This window comes from Cucumis melo, chromosome 4 (assembly GCF_025177605.1).
Source record: "Cucumis melo cultivar AY chromosome 4, USDA_Cmelo_AY_1.0, whole genome shotgun sequence".
Classification (NCBI taxonomy): domain Eukaryota; kingdom Viridiplantae; phylum Streptophyta; class Magnoliopsida; order Cucurbitales; family Cucurbitaceae; genus Cucumis; species Cucumis melo.
The window spans coordinates 16,082,903-16,098,469 of NC_066860.1; the positions used below are offsets into that span (position 1 = coordinate 16,082,903).

General features: G+C 31.4%; 3 protein-coding genes across 5 annotated transcripts; 2 read left to right on the top strand and 1 right to left on the bottom strand.

Annotated features, from left to right (window-relative positions):
• Positions 1 to 1,885: 1,885 nt before the first annotated feature.
• Positions 1,886 to 3,939, top strand: LOC103489975 (protein IQ-domain 26-like). 3 transcript variants are annotated; one of them, XM_051084365.1, is made up of 3 exons: positions 1,886 to 2,062; positions 2,614 to 3,034; positions 3,108 to 3,939. In XM_051084365.1, exons 2-3 carry the CDS (start codon positions 2,615 to 2,617, stop codon positions 3,843 to 3,845), a joined length of 1,158 nt encoding a protein of 385 aa, XP_050940322.1. In that variant the 5' UTR covers positions 1,886 to 2,062; position 2,614; the 3' UTR covers positions 3,846 to 3,939. The 3 variants fall into 3 exon arrangements, with proteins under 3 accessions (XP_050940322.1, XP_008447560.3, XP_050940321.1); XM_051084364.1 differs by lacking the exon at positions 1,886 to 2,062 and adding an exon at positions 2,075 to 2,275; XM_008449338.3 differs by having other exon boundaries at positions 1,906 to 3,034.
• Positions 3,940 to 10,562: 6,623 nt separating this feature from the next.
• Positions 10,563 to 13,071, top strand: LOC103489978 (uncharacterized). Its single transcript, XM_008449340.3, has 3 exons — positions 10,563 to 10,712; positions 10,871 to 12,720; positions 12,821 to 13,071. The coding sequence occupies exons 1-3, from the start codon at positions 10,646 to 10,648 to the stop codon at positions 12,899 to 12,901; spliced, it is 1,998 nt and encodes a 665-aa protein (XP_008447562.2). The 5' UTR covers positions 10,563 to 10,645; the 3' UTR covers positions 12,902 to 13,071.
• Positions 13,072 to 13,228: 157 nt separating this feature from the next.
• On the bottom strand, positions 13,229 to 14,408 carry LOC103489976 (protein OXIDATIVE STRESS 3-like). Its single transcript, XM_008449339.3, has 2 exons — positions 13,771 to 14,408; positions 13,229 to 13,669 (listed from the first exon to the last, which is right to left on the bottom strand). The coding sequence occupies exons 1-2, from the start codon at positions 14,049 to 14,051 to the stop codon at positions 13,378 to 13,380; spliced, it is 573 nt and encodes a 190-aa protein (XP_008447561.1). The 5' UTR covers positions 14,052 to 14,408; the 3' UTR covers positions 13,229 to 13,377.
• Between the last annotated feature and the right edge of the window lie 1,159 nt (positions 14,409 to 15,567).

Genomic DNA, 15,567 nt, shown 5'->3' on the forward strand with positions numbered 1-15,567 from the left:
TATATATATATATATATATATATATATATATATATAGACAATCTATTGATATCTACGAGTATGTCTGTATAAAAAGGAATAAAAATATTTAAATTAATTTTACTTTAAATAAAAGTTATAAAAGATAAAATGAGGTATTGAATAATGAGAAATTTGAGTGGGGGAATATAAGAAAAGTTATAGATTAGATAAATTTAAAAGATGGTAGGAAGGAGTAGGGTTGGGGTGAAAATGAAGAAAAAGTACAATACAATATGATTTGGAGTCAAAAGTAAGTAACAGTACAATTATACTCAAAACTCCCTCTCTACTCTTTACTGCTTTGACCTCTTCTTTCTCTTTTTTATTATTTCATTTCCAACAATAATTTAACCTACATTAACCTTTTCTAATTTTTTAATATTTAGATAGCGTTTGAAGCAGAAAAAAAGAAACTTGATTCTTTTATTGGAAGTAGAATAGTTGTGTTTGATATACAAATTAATTTTAGTTTAAATTATACTAATACGTTTTTTATTCGTAAACTATTTTAGTAAATATTATAGGAAAGAATAAAAATTTAGCATTTTAAAATAGTAGTAAAAAAAAGATTAGGTACCACACATCAATGAAACAATACAAAAAATCGAATTATCTCAAGTTATTATATGATTTCTAGTATAATCGAAAAAAACTATACTAAATAATAAAATGATGATTTTAAAATAATAAAAATTATATCAAATTGTAAAACTCTCAAAAATTATAGCTAATTATTGATTATTTTTAAATAGTATTTCCTATAATAAAACATAGTTACTCATTTATGCACAAAATCCATTTGTTTGTTTTCAAGTGTAATGAGTTTAAAAAAAAAAAAAAAAAAAAAAAAAAAGAGTGAAGAGACGACAAACAAAATAGAATTGCATGAGTTATTAAAAATAAAGAAAAAAAGAACCTCTGAAAATATTTTCTGAAGAAGGCAAATCATAGAAGTCTCTGGAGAGATTAAAAATTAAGGAATCAAGAAATTGCTTAGAGATGGTGGTAGATAGCAGGGGCTACATCACAACCTTCCAATACCATATTACTTTTTATAAAACTTTTTCTCATTCATTATAGTTTGATATCACAATTTGACTCAAATTTTTTATGTCCACGTAAACGTCTTGAAAGCAACCAACCTTCCAATTGTTTGGCTAAAGAGCATTAAAAACAATAATTTTTTTTTTCAAACTAAACAAACATCAACTAATTAGCAATTCTTATTATCCAATAGTGTTCAATTTGAAAATTGGTAAATAGCATGCTCCTCCTACAATATTAATTAAACTTTAATTGTTTAATTTTTTTTAAAATTTGAAAGACTTTATCGTTGTAAGATTTGATTTTTTTTTCTTTTTGTTGAAATCAACGGATATGAAGGGATTTCTTTTCTTAATCTCTTGTTAAAATTTAGGTTAAGGTGAAATTAACTTGGCCTTCCTCTAAACTTAGAGATAGAATATTGGATTTTCTATTCTCGCATTATGAACATAGTGCAAGAGACTAGAAAATTTAGATTAATGGAGAGGATGGTAACTATTTGTGCAACAATTATAATATATCAAGTATTTTTTTTTTTCCTTTCCTATTTTTAAGGAAAACAATAGTTTGTAGTATAAACTTAATTAGGATGGTAATAAACTTGAAATTTAAATATATAAAGTTAATTGAATGTTATTTAAAAAAATAATTGAAATTTATTAATATAATATTATTATCAATAAATTTGAAAGAATTATTAAATTATAATAGAGAGTTAAAAAGTTTAAAATAAAAAGAAGGGGACGAAAAAAAATCACGGGATTGACAGTTTGCATCTTTACTATTCAATGAGTACATATTGCTCCTGAAAGTGAGAGAATTTTAGAACAACTTCTATGAAACCTTCTTCTTCTTCTTCTTCTTCTTCCTTACCTTTTTCTCTCTCTCTCTGTTTTTAAATGGTGGGGTCTCGCTGCCCCTTCTTGATATTCGAACCGATTTGATCTGTGAACAAAGTGGGCAGCCTTTTTTTCTTTTTTTGAATTTCAGCAACTGGGTAAGTTCTTCTTCTCAACATTACTCTCTCTTCTCCCCTCCTTCATTCAAATGTTTCTTTTTTTATAATTTTATTTTAACTTCAATTCTTGTCTTTTTCTCTTCCTTTCTTCTGTTCATCTTTTGTTGATCCCTACCTGCCCTTTCTCCTCCTCTTTTTCTTTCATTCTTTCACAAGGATCTGTCAGATTATACCCTTTTTGAATCCCAAAAGGTGACCCATCTTCCTTCTTCTTTTTTAAGGTTTTGGATTCAGTTTTTGTTCTTTACTCCTCTGTTTCTCGTTTTTTTTCTCTGTCTTTTCCTCTCCACCTTCATCTGGCTCTTTGTGTATCCTCCCCGGCTTTTTTCATCTCTGATTCGAACCCACAACTGTTTTAAACCCCACTTGATTTTGGCTGTTTTTATTGTGAATTGAATTTCTTTTATTAGTTATTTCTGTGTCTAGGATTGTGTAGGATTCCCAATTGAGTTTAGTTTCTCTCTCTAGGATTGTGTGTTGTAGGGTTATTCATTAGGGCCACTTGTGACTGTTTTTGGCTTCCTACTCAGAATGGGGAAAGCTACAAGGTGGTTGAGGGCCTTCTTGGGAATGAAGAGAGAGAAGAATTCCGATGAGAATTCATACTTACCCGCCGGTGATAAAAAAGAGAAGAATCGATGGAGTTTCTCCAAATCCGGAAAGGAATTCACCGGAAAAGTTCAAATGCTACCGCCACCGCCGCCGAGAAAAGCAGTGGCAGATGCCGATTGGCAGAGATCTTATCCTGCAGAGTCCGAGGAAGATCGCAATGACCATGCAATTGCGGTGGCCGCCGCTTCGGCAGTCGCTGCTGATGCTGCCGTGGCGGCGGCCCAGGCGGCGGTGGCCGTTGTTAGGCTTACGAATCAAACTAGAGGAAGTGCTCTGCTCAATGGAGGGAAAGAGATTATGGGTGTTGTTAAAATTCAAAGCGTTTTCAGAGGATTCTTGGTAAATACGAATCTTTTGAATTTGAATACGTTACTGATCTTTTGTAATCAATTTAATTAATTTGAAATTTCAGGCAAGAAAGGCGCTACGAGCATTAAGAGGATTAGTCAAATTACAAGCTTTAGTAAGAGGATTTCTCGTAAGAAAACGAGCCGCTGCAACATTAATGAGCATGCAAGCTCTAATCAGAGCACAAACCACCGTCCGATCACAACGAGCTCGTCGTCGTTCATATAACAAAGAGAACAAATCCCAACCAGAGAAAACCCCAGAGAATGACATCAGATCTCTTTACTCCGACGAAACAGAACATCCAAAAATCGTGGAAATGGACACAATGTTCAAAAGACCCAAATCAAGATCCCGTCGATTCAACAGCTTGGTATCGGAGCTGGGGGAAGAGCGGCCGTCGCCATACTTATGGACAATGGCGTCGCCGGCGAGAATTTCAGGAGGGGAGTGGTGCTTGGGGGGAGGAGAGGAATATGGGAGGATGTCGACGGGGACGGCGCAGAGCACGCCACGAGGGGGGAGGTGCCGGTGGGGGGCGGTGGCGACGCCGGGGAGGAGCGTGTACGGAGAAGGGTATTATGGTGGGTATGGGAATTATTATCCGAATTACATGGCGAGTACGAAATCTTCAAAGGCGAAATTGAGGTCTCGGAGTGCGCCGAAACAGAGGCCGGAGATATGGACGAAGAAGAGAGTGGCGTTGAATGAGATAATGGGGGCGAGGAATAGCATTAGCAGTATTAGGATGCAGAGAAGCTGTAATGGAATGGAAGGAGAAGAAGGGTTTGATGAATTTTGAGGACTTCTTTTTTCTTTTTCTTTTTGAGTGTTAAGAAACAGAGTGTTCTTTGTAAATTCAGCATTTCTTAATGAGAGTTTAATTTTATTTTTAATTATAAGTTTAGTTGGAAGCTATATATGTTATTGGCTTTGGCTTTTTTTTTTTTTTTTTTTTTTTTTAATTATTTTGATAATTATGTTTGGGGTCAGACTCAAATCTTAGGGATGCATTCTAATTTTTTAAACCTCTAACTTTCTCAAATTTGTAATTTTATCTTTAGCTTATCAATACAATTTCTTATCCTACCTTTTAATTGCGTTTTTTTTTTATTTAATAAAAAGCGCAATTTTAAGAAATTAAAAAAGAATATTGGCCTTAATTTTTTACATTTTGAATTTGCTTTTAATTCCCAATTCTAGCGGTTTTTGTTTCTAGACTTCAATTTTTTTTATATATTTTATTTTCTTTTGTTGAGGTTCATGAATTATTTAATCCTTGTAAAAATCAATGAATAGATTGAAATTTGGATGGAATTAATTCGATTCAATGTTTAATAATTTTCTTATTTTAAAAAGCATTAGGATATTGTTAATACGAAATTGAAAGTTAAAAGAACGTATGAGCATACAAAATTTATTTAGATACTTTGACAGTTGATGCATATAACGAAAAACATTAGAAATGTGCAACAAAATTACGAAACTAGATTACCCTAATTGTATTTAAATAATTCAAACAATTTAGGAATGATCCTAATTGCATCTAAACAATTTAAAAATTAACATACATTACTACCTAATTATGGTTTATTGAATACATACCTTTGAAATTTTTCAACTCCCATAATTTCTTCTCGAACACGAAGACCACCATTAGTATTGATCCGCTATTCTCCAGATCACGAACTGGATTATGGGATCTGATAAATGAAGAAATTAGGTGAAAGAGATGGAAATTGGAGTTGGAATTTTGGATCCAGAGTTGAGAGAGAAAAAATTTGGTGTTATTTTTTTAAAGTCAAAGTTACCAAAAATAGCAAAAGTTTTAAAACATTTAAAATCTTGTCTTTGGATAATCGTAATTATACGCAACTTCATTGAATCTTAACATTCTACTAAAAATATTTTACACTTTATTTTCTATGAAGGGTAAATATTTTCGTTTTATTTTTGACAATTTTCCAATCAATATTGCGTTTTTTAATATATTTAGTACTATTACATAAAATAAATCTATATATTTATCATTTTATCATTCATTTTTTAAAAAGATGGGCTTCAATTGTTAAACATTGTTACATTTGATTCACAAGTTCGATTAATTTAAATAATGTACACTAGTTAAAGTGGGAAAGTTTGCCTTTAGATTTGACATAATAGTAGGACCATCTTTTTAAAATATTTATAAATACAACAAAATATTTTCATATTTATTTCACACGTAGATACTTCATTATTTATATATTGTTTTTAATTTCATATTTTATTTTCTTTACATTTTTATTCATACCCTTTCTTTCCTTCTTTTATTTCACCCATGCATAAATAAATAAATGGGGTTCAACAAAACAAAATGAAAGTTTCTAAAATTTGTCCAATTCTATTCCTTTTTATTTTATTTCAAAAAAATGGCCCATATTTCTTGATCATACATATAAATGTCAATTTAAACTAAACTTTTGTTGTTTGTTGACCATCAAATTGTATCTTAGACTTAGATATAAAATAATAATAAATATTATTGCAAAATCTTGATCAATTCAATAACTTCTATGATATCAAAACTTGCACAAATTTTAGTTTGATTGATTCACAAATTAATCATTTCAATAACTTTATCAAAATTTACAAATTTCAACCAAAATATACCCTCAAATGTTTTTTTTTTGTTTGAAATCTTATCAAGTTTTTACCATAAATATATTTATAATTCATTAAACATTGAAGAAAAATTGCTAAGGACTTGTTGCGGTTTAAGGTGAAATTTTTTAAATTTTGATGAAATGGAACGTTTAAAATGAAAATTGATACAAACCGAGTAATGAGAATAATTAGAGAAGTAAAAACTACTTTTATGATATTAATGATTTCGTTATAGAATAATAAACAATTTTTTTTCTAAAATATTGATTCTTAAATATCATAATGTGTAGGGTTTAGTCCCCTTGAACTTGACTAAATAAAACTACGTTTTTGCGTATCTTCACTCAATTTTGTGTCCAATATGTTACAACCTTCATCTTTTTTTTTTTCTAATCTATCATTATATTACATATTTAATTTAATTTTGTGTTTCATAAATATGATAATTATATAAAAGAGATGTACGCTATGTAGAGACCCTATTGGATAACAAATTGACTTATTAAATAATAAAGAAAAATTAAGAGACTTTTAAAAGTTTATAGACTTATATACACAAATTTGAAAAGCCTAAATTTATAATTTAGGTTTTGATTAATGACTACTTGATTTTGGAAAGTTGTTTTTTCACAATTTTTAATCAAAGTCTTTCATGTGAATATTTGATTTATTAACCAAATTTGAAATTAAAAAAACTAGCTACAAAACTTACTTTTTAGCTTTGATTTTAAGAATACTTCTAAAATGTAAAAGAAAAAAAAAACGTAGGAACTAATAGTTTAAAATTAACAAAATAGAGTTTACAAATATAATCATGCTTTAATTTGTTAATTTCTATTTTGAAGAGTGTTTTATAAGTAAAATTTTGAACTCTACAAATATAGTTTAAAAATACTTGTTAGATATTATATTATAAATTTGTAATGATCGAATCCAATAGTCATCCTATACAATAAAGAAAACCCCATCGTACTATTATAGTATTTGGCCACTAACACTATGAGAATCAAGTTTGCAATGGTTTAAGATTTTAGGATTTTTTAAATTTAAACATAGTTAAAATATCTTAAGCCCTCTTGGTATCACACAAAAATGAGTCCTATGTGAGTTTATTTCTTTAAGATGGACTCATTAAATCTTTGTTTTGAAGTTAGATATTTAACCATATTTTTTACCTATAACTACAAGTATTTAACAAATCTTAAATAAAAATTCGAAAGGATTAGCAAACTAGTTGTTAGGCAGCCACGTGAAGTTAGCTACGTATAATTCTCCCAAAAAAGAAAAAAAGATAAGAAAGAAAAGAGTTAAAAAAGAAGGTTTGATTAACGTGTTAAAGTGTGGAGATAATAATAAGAAGAAGAAGAAGAAGAAGAAGAGAGTTAAAAGAAGAATGGAATGATTAATAAAGGAAGAATGATTAGTAGGAGAGTTATTGTTTGTTATGGGTTGGATGGGGTTGGGTTTTGGGGAACTACTACGCTATGGTACTATCTGACGCACGTGGAATCACGTGAGTTTAAACAAGGGGGCTAATTTTGGTATTTGAGTGTACCACCAGTCCAGTCATGATTTTGACCAATTTCTATTTCTTTTTCTTTTGTTCAATCATCACATCACATCGGCTAACATCAGGAGCCTGTCGATGTCATAAATCCAACCTCTAGATTTTTGTTTTTCTTTTCCACTCAATAAATAAAATAACTTTACCATTTCTATTCTTTTTTAAGTAATTAATTACAAACTCTTTTTCAATACTTTTTTCTTTTTACTTATAAATAAAAATGCATAGGGACATATTAAAATTCAAATGATGAAGCCCCACATTTAATCAATTACAATTCAATTTAAACAATTAATATCCTCATCTTAATTGTTAAAACCTGTGTTAAGTATGCAAATCACAATTTTTACTTAGTATGTATAAACAAAACTTTCAAATAAGTAGATAAAAATTAAAAAAAGAAAAAACACACACACACACACATTTTAATGCTTAACACGATTATACATATCCCCTATCTCAATCCCATTTCATATGAAAATAATTACTACCAAATGCAATTTTGTATGTTTTAAAATTATAATTGTTCATACGGAATTTCACAAGAAATGTAATTCGTGAATTGAACTTTGTATATTGATTAATGTATTATGGATACAATCTTTAATATTTACTAATTTGATTCGTTCTCTTGAATATAAAATAAAACTTACAACTTTATGGTTTTCAATCTTCAAGAAGTTGTAGTTGCAAGTCGACTCGAGCTTCAATCTTCTGGAATTCTAGAAAAGTTTTAATCTTCCAAATCTTCGATCTTTCAAACGGATGATCTCGAGGTTGATAATAACTTGCACGTCTCGAGAGCTTTTAGAAGTTTGAATATTCAATTCTTTAGAGTTTCAATTCTTCCTTTTACCAAAGATGTTCAAAATGAATGGAAAGGTCTCTATTTATAGAGAATCTTCATGAGCTTTAGGTGGGCTTGGGTCCATTTGCTTGTTGGGCGGGCTTAGGCCTGAGCCCATCTACCTGTTGGGTTTGAGCTTGGGTCCATCTGCTTGTTGGGCTTGAGCTTGGGCCTATTTTCTTGACAGACTTGGGCTCAGGCCCATTTTCTCGACAGGTTTGGGCTTGGATCTATTTGCTTGGTGGCCTTGGACTTGAGCCTATTTGTTTACGTAGGCTCGGGTCCATTATTTCTTTGGCCTAATTTTTCTTCAGGGGCTTGAATTAGGTTAGATATGAGAAAACTTAACTACCCAAATCCAATCAAATTATAATCATCACAATTTTGCTGTAATGACGTGACGTGATTTAATTGGCCAAAATTTCTTGTTCAACAATAATTCCAAGTTATTTCCATAATTAGTAAGTAAACAAACATAAAAATTAATAACGTTACCATCCTTCATTATTTTGTTTACATAAAATCCATTATTATCGAGTAAAATAGAGGCAAAGTGAAAAGACCGAACACTTTGAAAGATTTAAAAGACATTCGAAGCACAAACCATCCTAAGATTATAATAATCACGTTTTGTTATTATAAATGCTATTGAAAAATCTTCAATTAGCTATCATTAATATTATTTCAAAACCTTAATCTGATACAGTATTTAATATTTGCTATCATTTTTATTATTTTACATTCAATATTTTTTATTCCCTGCTACATTATTTATACTTCAAATACATACTATATAACTCAAAGTAAAATAATCTACATCTCAAACACAAACTATTACAACAAACTCCTTATTTCAAACGGTTCCTAAAGATCAAATAAAAATATATCTAAATATTTAGTTAAACTTATGGTTTAACCCATAAAATATATGTTTTTGAAGTATAATATTCCAATAACTTTGTTACTGTTTTAGCCATTATTATCTACTAATACCAAGACGTGGCTAAACAACTACTAATTAACTTTTTTAGTCATGTTTAAATTATTAACTGCTATCATGTTTTACTAACTAGAATCAATATCTATAAGTTCAAATACCCATCCCTATTTTACTAAAAAGAAGCTAAGATGTTTTCATGTCATCCAACTTCATGTTTATAGAATCACATCTTCAAATCCTCACAGACTTGTGAGTTGTGGATCAGGACATTGTCTACTACTAAAAACTTTTTGATCATTCCATCATCTTCATCACTTTTGTACTATAATGCATCCATCAAAATATCTCTTATTCATTTTTTGCAAAACAAGTTCCAATTACATTGTTTAATTACTTGGATTTGAGATGTGACACAATGTTCATCTTTTCTTCTTAGGTCATCAAAATTAGTAGAGCCGGAAATCTTCTTATGAGAGTGAAAGGACAAAACGGATGGATTTTATTTTTTAATTTTGAAAAATATTAATATGAAGTGCACAGCCTTTTTCACATTAAGATTTGAAAGTTTGTATCTATTTCACCTCTAAATTTTTTAAAAGTGTGAAGTAGATCCTTAAATTTTTAATTATGTGTAAAAAAAATTATTTAATCTTTCGTGTTATATAAGTCGTTTAAAAATATAAATTCATTTTTATAGAGCCTACAATTTTGATTTATTTTAAAGCTCAAGATTTAAATTTTGTAAATTTGAAAATTAAAAAATTAAGGTAAACATTTTAAAATGTAGAGTTTAAACCTTTATTTTTCTTAGTAATACAAAATTCGCTACTAGAGAACTCGATTTAAACTAATCGCCCAAGTTTGAGTTTTAAAAATGGATATTTTTAGTCCTTAGGTTTATAACAATAAACTCATTTGGTCCTCAAGTTTTTTAAATGTACCTTTTTAATCCATGAGTTTTAAAAAATAGGTTTACAAGGTCCTAAAAATATTTTATGTTTGATTATTTAAAAATAATTATATGATATTTAAATTTTTAAAAATAGTTTTACAGAGGATATTAATTATTTTAGAAACTATTCTTCTAACTTAAAACGTCGTATAATTATTTAAAATAAAAGTTATTTGAGGAGTTTTTAAATCTATTTTTTAAAAATTTATTGACTATATGGGTACATTTTGAAAACTTGATATCAAATAAATCTATTCTTATAAACATATGACTAAAAAAAGCCTATTTTTAAAAGACAGGGACCAAACGTACATATTCAACGAAACGAAACCTAGGAACTAAAAACGTTTTTTTTTTTCTTTTTTGTTTTGTGATGTGCTATATTTCCAATTCACATTTCACACTCTCTTTTCCAAATTTTAAGGTGGAGACAAAGCCTTTGAATTTGGGCTTAGTCCAATTATTGGTCAAAATGGGCCAAGGAGATTGGAAGTTATCGAAGCCCAATTGTGGAGTTCCATGAACAATTGAACAAACTGACAGTCTGGCACTTCCAACGTTCGAGAAAATCTTCAAATTTCAAGTGCCTTTGATCTTCCTTTGCCCCCATATTTTCATCAACAATTTCACTCCTTTCAATCCCTTTTCTTCAGATGGAGAATCCTGATCAAGTAAATTCATCACCAACTACAACCAATCCTTCCATGTCCTCCACATCCGGTGAGTCTCTTTCTCTAATTTCTAGTAAAACAATGGAAGAAAACTCATTTTTTTATCGTTCTCTTGATTTTCCTGCCGCTTTCTTTATTCTTAGATTTAAAGTTTAAACCATTTCTGATTTCTACTCTAAGTAATTTTTTTGTATTTCTTCTTGTTAGATGAAAAAGATCAAAATTATCCTTCATACGTCTCCAATTTGAATTGTCCAATCGATCCAAAATTTACTGAGAATTCGTTGTCGGAGATCCCAAACGTCGATCTGGATTCTGTGTTTCAGGCATCATTGCCCTATGATCCATTGACAAATTACCTCTCTCCTCGTCCTAGATTTCTCCGATACAAACCAAGTAAACGGCGGGAGATCTTTTTGAGAACTTTTGGTGAGGATTCTCTGTCGGTTTCTCACACTTCATCTTCTGAAGAAAAAGGAACTAATATTAAAGAGGAGGAGGAACAGCTTGAGGTGGAAAGTGAGGGGAAATCTAATGGAATTGATGATGAAGGTGAAGGAGATGAGGAGGAGGCGAATAGAGGTTGGAAATTGTTGAAGTTTCTGGTGGTAGTTGTGAGTTTGATTTCGTCTACCTTGTATATCAGTTCGATGAACTCGGCTTCACCTTCATTTGAAGTTTCAGGAGCCTTCAGGTCTGGTTCTTTCCCGATTTTGAATCATACAATCGAGTTTTGGTCGAGCCCAGTGGTGGAATCTGTTTATGGGAATGGAAGGAATTTTTGGGATGAAGAAGTTACCGAGTCTGAGTCAATGAGGAATTGTGAAGGTGTTGGACAACTGGTTGAAAAAAGAGAAAAACCACTAGCTGGGCAATGTATCACTGAGGAGATGGCTGAAGGTGAAACAAGTAGCGTTGAGTTGCTGAACTTTGGAGATACTGGTGATCGGAACAAAATAAAAGAACCTGAAATGTCTAATACAACAACTTCTGTCCCTTGTGAAACATCAGAAAAAAATGAAATCACGGAAGCTTCGAATGTCAATGGACTTGATGAGGTCAAGTTGTTATCTAACATTTCAACTGCTGCCGAGAATGAGTACGCTTCTCAAATGAAGGTGGTTGAGAAGGAAAAAGAGGAAGATTTGGAAATGATTGAAAACAACACAGGGCAATCTGAGAGTTTTGTTATTGAGGTGGATAAAATAACTCAAGCTTCAAATGTCAATGGATTTGATGAGGACAAGTTGTTGTCTAACATTTTAACTGTTGCTAAAAATGAGTACACTCCTCAAATGGAGGTAGTTGAAAAGGAAGAAGTGGGAGATTTGGAAATGGTTGAAAGCAACACAGGGAAATCTGAGAGTTTCGTTATTGAGGAGGATAAAGTCACCATTTTGGACGGGATCAAAAACAGATTATCCAGTTTTGTTGAAGATCTGGAGAAACTGAAGTCTAAGCTTGTCGAGCTGATGCACACTGAAACTGAATCTGTGCTTAAGGCAGTACTTGGACTTTCAGTATCATCTGCAGTGCTGACTTGTTTGGTTTCGTCTTTCCAACTTAAGAAGAATTTAGATGATACAAAAGTACCAGCCATTTCTGTGAGTGTAGAACCGTTGCTTCAGGGTCCAGTTGCAAAAGCCGAGAAAGTTACCGTGAGGAAATCATCTTCAATTAAGGCTACTCGTGATGTTAATAGAACAAATAACGAGATTATCAGGAATGTTGATTCTTTCAAAAAGCTCTCATCTTCTATCCATTCAAGAGATGAAGGAGAAAATTTCAAAAAAATGCACCATAATGAAGCTTCAACAGTTCAGTTCCTTGGTGAGTTCGTAGTTGGAGAGATCAGCAACTCTCTTAAGAACAAGGGTAAATTGAAGAACTGGATGATGGAGGTAGAAGATAGCAATTTTGCTGGTTCAGTTGAAGAGGAACCAGTGAGCAAGAATAAGACTTCTGGACCTGAGCAAGCTTTGTCAGAGTTCTCTGCCACGACTTCTTCCCCATCCTACGGAAGCTTTACCACTAAAAAGAAGATCGTCAAAAAAGAGGTGAGGATAATTTTAACCCGTAAGATTTGTTTTCCTTGACAATATCAGTATTTTGAAATCGACCGATGGTTCATCTAAGGTTGCTGATTTTCATCTGTAGGTGGGAGGAGATGGTGAAGTAAAATCGATCCCAACCCCAGTGAGAAGATCAAACAGAATTAGAAACCGTATGATGAAATGAGCCATGACATGCGCTTCTGCTTTTTGAACATTATTTATTATTGGAACAGCAACCTCCGTTGTTCATATTGTTTGCTTTGTTCCAGTCTAGTATTCCTGAAATTCATTCTAGACAGACTTCATAACTGATAGTCATTTAGATTACTTTCTCTCTTTGAGAGTTTAGTGTCATCATTAATATCCATTCCTCCTTTTGGATCGAATTTCTGAAGTGAATACTTGTTTGTTTCAAATATCTTCTATCAAAGAATATCAATCATTCGTATCATGTATGCCAAATTGTTTAATGCATTTGGGGAAGAAAATAAGCTATGGGATTTTAATATAATTGAATGAAATGTAGTAGTTTCTATTAGAAACTCTCATCAATGCTGAGAGAGTAAAAATTGGCTAACATGATTTTCATTTGCATTTCTATTGTACAAGCAAAAGTTAAGTGGAAATAATGGCCAATTTAATGGTGGCGGTGCTCAAAGATCAAAAGCTCTCATCATATATAGGAATGGGAGGAGGTCTACAACCAGCCAAATTACTGCCTCTCCTTACGTGGACAAAAGACAGAGAGCTCTTTGATGCCTTCTTAAAAGTTGGAGCCTTTGGAAGGGTATAGGAAGACTTGTGGGTGTCCAAGCCACCTGCATAGCTCTTACATGTATTCAATCTCCTGCTGTATGGATTTGGCTTCTTTGGAATGTCTTCTATGCTCTTTACACTTGACAGAGATGTAAAAGACCGAGACTTTCCCTGGTAGAACATTGATAGTCCTCTCCTGCACATAGAGTAGTTGGTTAGAAATTTTAGAACAGATTCAGCAGTAGTTTAAAGAGTCATACTTATGATTCTAATGAAAGAACTTCATCAAAAGCTTACTTGATTGGGAGTTGAGCAAAAAGATCTGTGAAATCCTCCAATGGGCCATTAGATTGAGATGAAGAATTTGAAGTGGATGAACACGCATCGTCTGCCAAGTCTGATGAAGATAGCGATTCACTCGAAATCGTTGAATCTTCAAATGAAGATGTTGAAGATGCAACGTTGTACTGGTCACCTCCCTTGGTGATCCTCCAATGATCTTCTAAATCTTCATGGAAGTCTTGGTGTAGTGTAGCTGAACATGGTTGATGAAGCATAAATCTCTGTAACTCACCCATAATGAAGAAGATGAAGAGAACAGGAACCAAAAAGAAGAATTTGATAAGATTTGGTGCTTTTGATGGCCTGAGCTTTTAATGTATTTATGTAAGATAACCCCTTTGAATTGAATATAAATAACCTTGAGTCTCCGACATTTCTTGTGGAACATTTTTTTATAGGCATCCAATTATAAAAAGAAGATAAAATTCCAAGAGTGGTTGCTTATTTTTCAAAAAGGGAAATTACAGGGAAATTGTAGGTCTCACATGTAGAGGCATGGAGTCTCCAAACAACCAATAGAAAGGGTATGGCCCAAAAGAAATAAATGTCAACCGGTGACCCTGAAAGCACAAAAGCTCCATGCACTGGATGGTGACACAAAGAGGTAAGGTCTGAATTACAAAATTTATATGAATAGAAAAAAGGAAAGATTTGAAATAAACAATGTCCTCTGCTTTTGATTGAAAGCCTTATCTTAAGATTCTTCATTATCTTGTGTTATGGTATGAATTGCTTGACCTTTTGTAAAGTTAAGATTTGTGGAATTGAAAAAGTTTAGGGATAAGCTCAAAAAAGGGGGTAGGGATGGAGAGAAGATCTATCCATCCACATAAGAAGAAGGGTCATTATCTTTCTTTTTATTTCCTTGTGGGTATTCCATATCTTATTTGGAAGAGGAAGAATCTTTGGTCAAAAATATTGTCTAAAAAATAAATAAATAAATAAAAAACACACATGGTAGATGCAAGGAAACTAGGATGCACATAACATTAATTGGTTAGGTGGGGACAACCTTTTCAATTAGAGAAATTTGAAGCCTTGGCCTTAGTCTTAGGGGACAAATTGCAATTATATGTTTTATGAAAACCATGTGTTACTCTATCCATACATTAGATTATCAAAATCTTCTTCCATCTTCCTTCTTTATTCTTTTTCAATTTCAAATCACCAAGCCATATTTGGATGGTTGATATTTATATACTTTTTTCTAACACATGAACGAAGATTTGTTCGACTTTTTCAAACAAAGAAACTCACAGGTAAAAGATTAATTTTGAGAAAGGAAAGTTGAATTTTATTTTATTATTATTGGATACAATTTGAAAAGGGGATGCTAAAGTTGAAACCGTAATGATGATCATGTTTTATCTCTTCCACCAATCACGTATGGGTGAGATCCATAAGGAAAATGAATTAATTATTGACATATTATGATATATATATGTATGTATGTGGTGGTTCCCATTCTTAGGGATTTGGTTTATGAATACACACTAAATTAGCAAAGTTTTCCGTCACTCAAATTTCAGTATTTTCAATCCAAAACTAATTGTTTACACAATAACAATAACAAGTTTGTGTTAATTATAGTAAAATGCTTTTTTTTAAAAAAAAATTTTATTTACCTAGGAATTGTTTTCTTATGTTTAAGTTAAATTTTTTAAAATTTGGATCAATAAAATTATTTTTTTTTATAAAATAAAGAACAATGAAACAGAGAAGAATAGAGAAGAGAGGAAGAATAGAAGACAA

Bases quoted from the DNA above. Each gene is read 5' to 3' on its own strand.
- LOC103489978 (XM_008449340.3), top strand. From the start codon at position 10,646: ATGGAGAATCCTGATCAAGTAAATTCATCACCAACTACAACCAATCCT. The intron at 10,713-10,870 runs GTGAGTCTCTTT...TCTTCTTGTTAG, and splicing joins TTCCATGTCCTCCACATCCG to ATGAAAAAGATCAAAATTAT. The intron at 12,721-12,820 runs GTGAGGATAATT...TTTCATCTGTAG, and splicing joins AGAAGATCGTCAAAAAAGAG to GTGGGAGGAGATGGTGAAGT.
- LOC103489975 (XM_051084365.1), top strand. From the start codon at position 2,615: ATGGGGAAAGCTACAAGGTGGTTGAGGGCCTTCTTGGGAATGAAGAGA. The intron at 3,035-3,107 runs GTAAATACGAAT...TTGAAATTTCAG, and splicing joins GCGTTTTCAGAGGATTCTTG to GCAAGAAAGGCGCTACGAGC.
- LOC103489976 (XM_008449339.3), bottom strand. From the start codon at position 14,051: ATGGGTGAGTTACAGAGATTTATGCTTCATCAACCATGTTCAGCTACA. The intron at 13,670-13,770 runs GTAAGCTTTTGA...CTCTATGTGCAG, and splicing joins TTTGCTCAACTCCCAATCAA to GAGAGGACTATCAATGTTCT.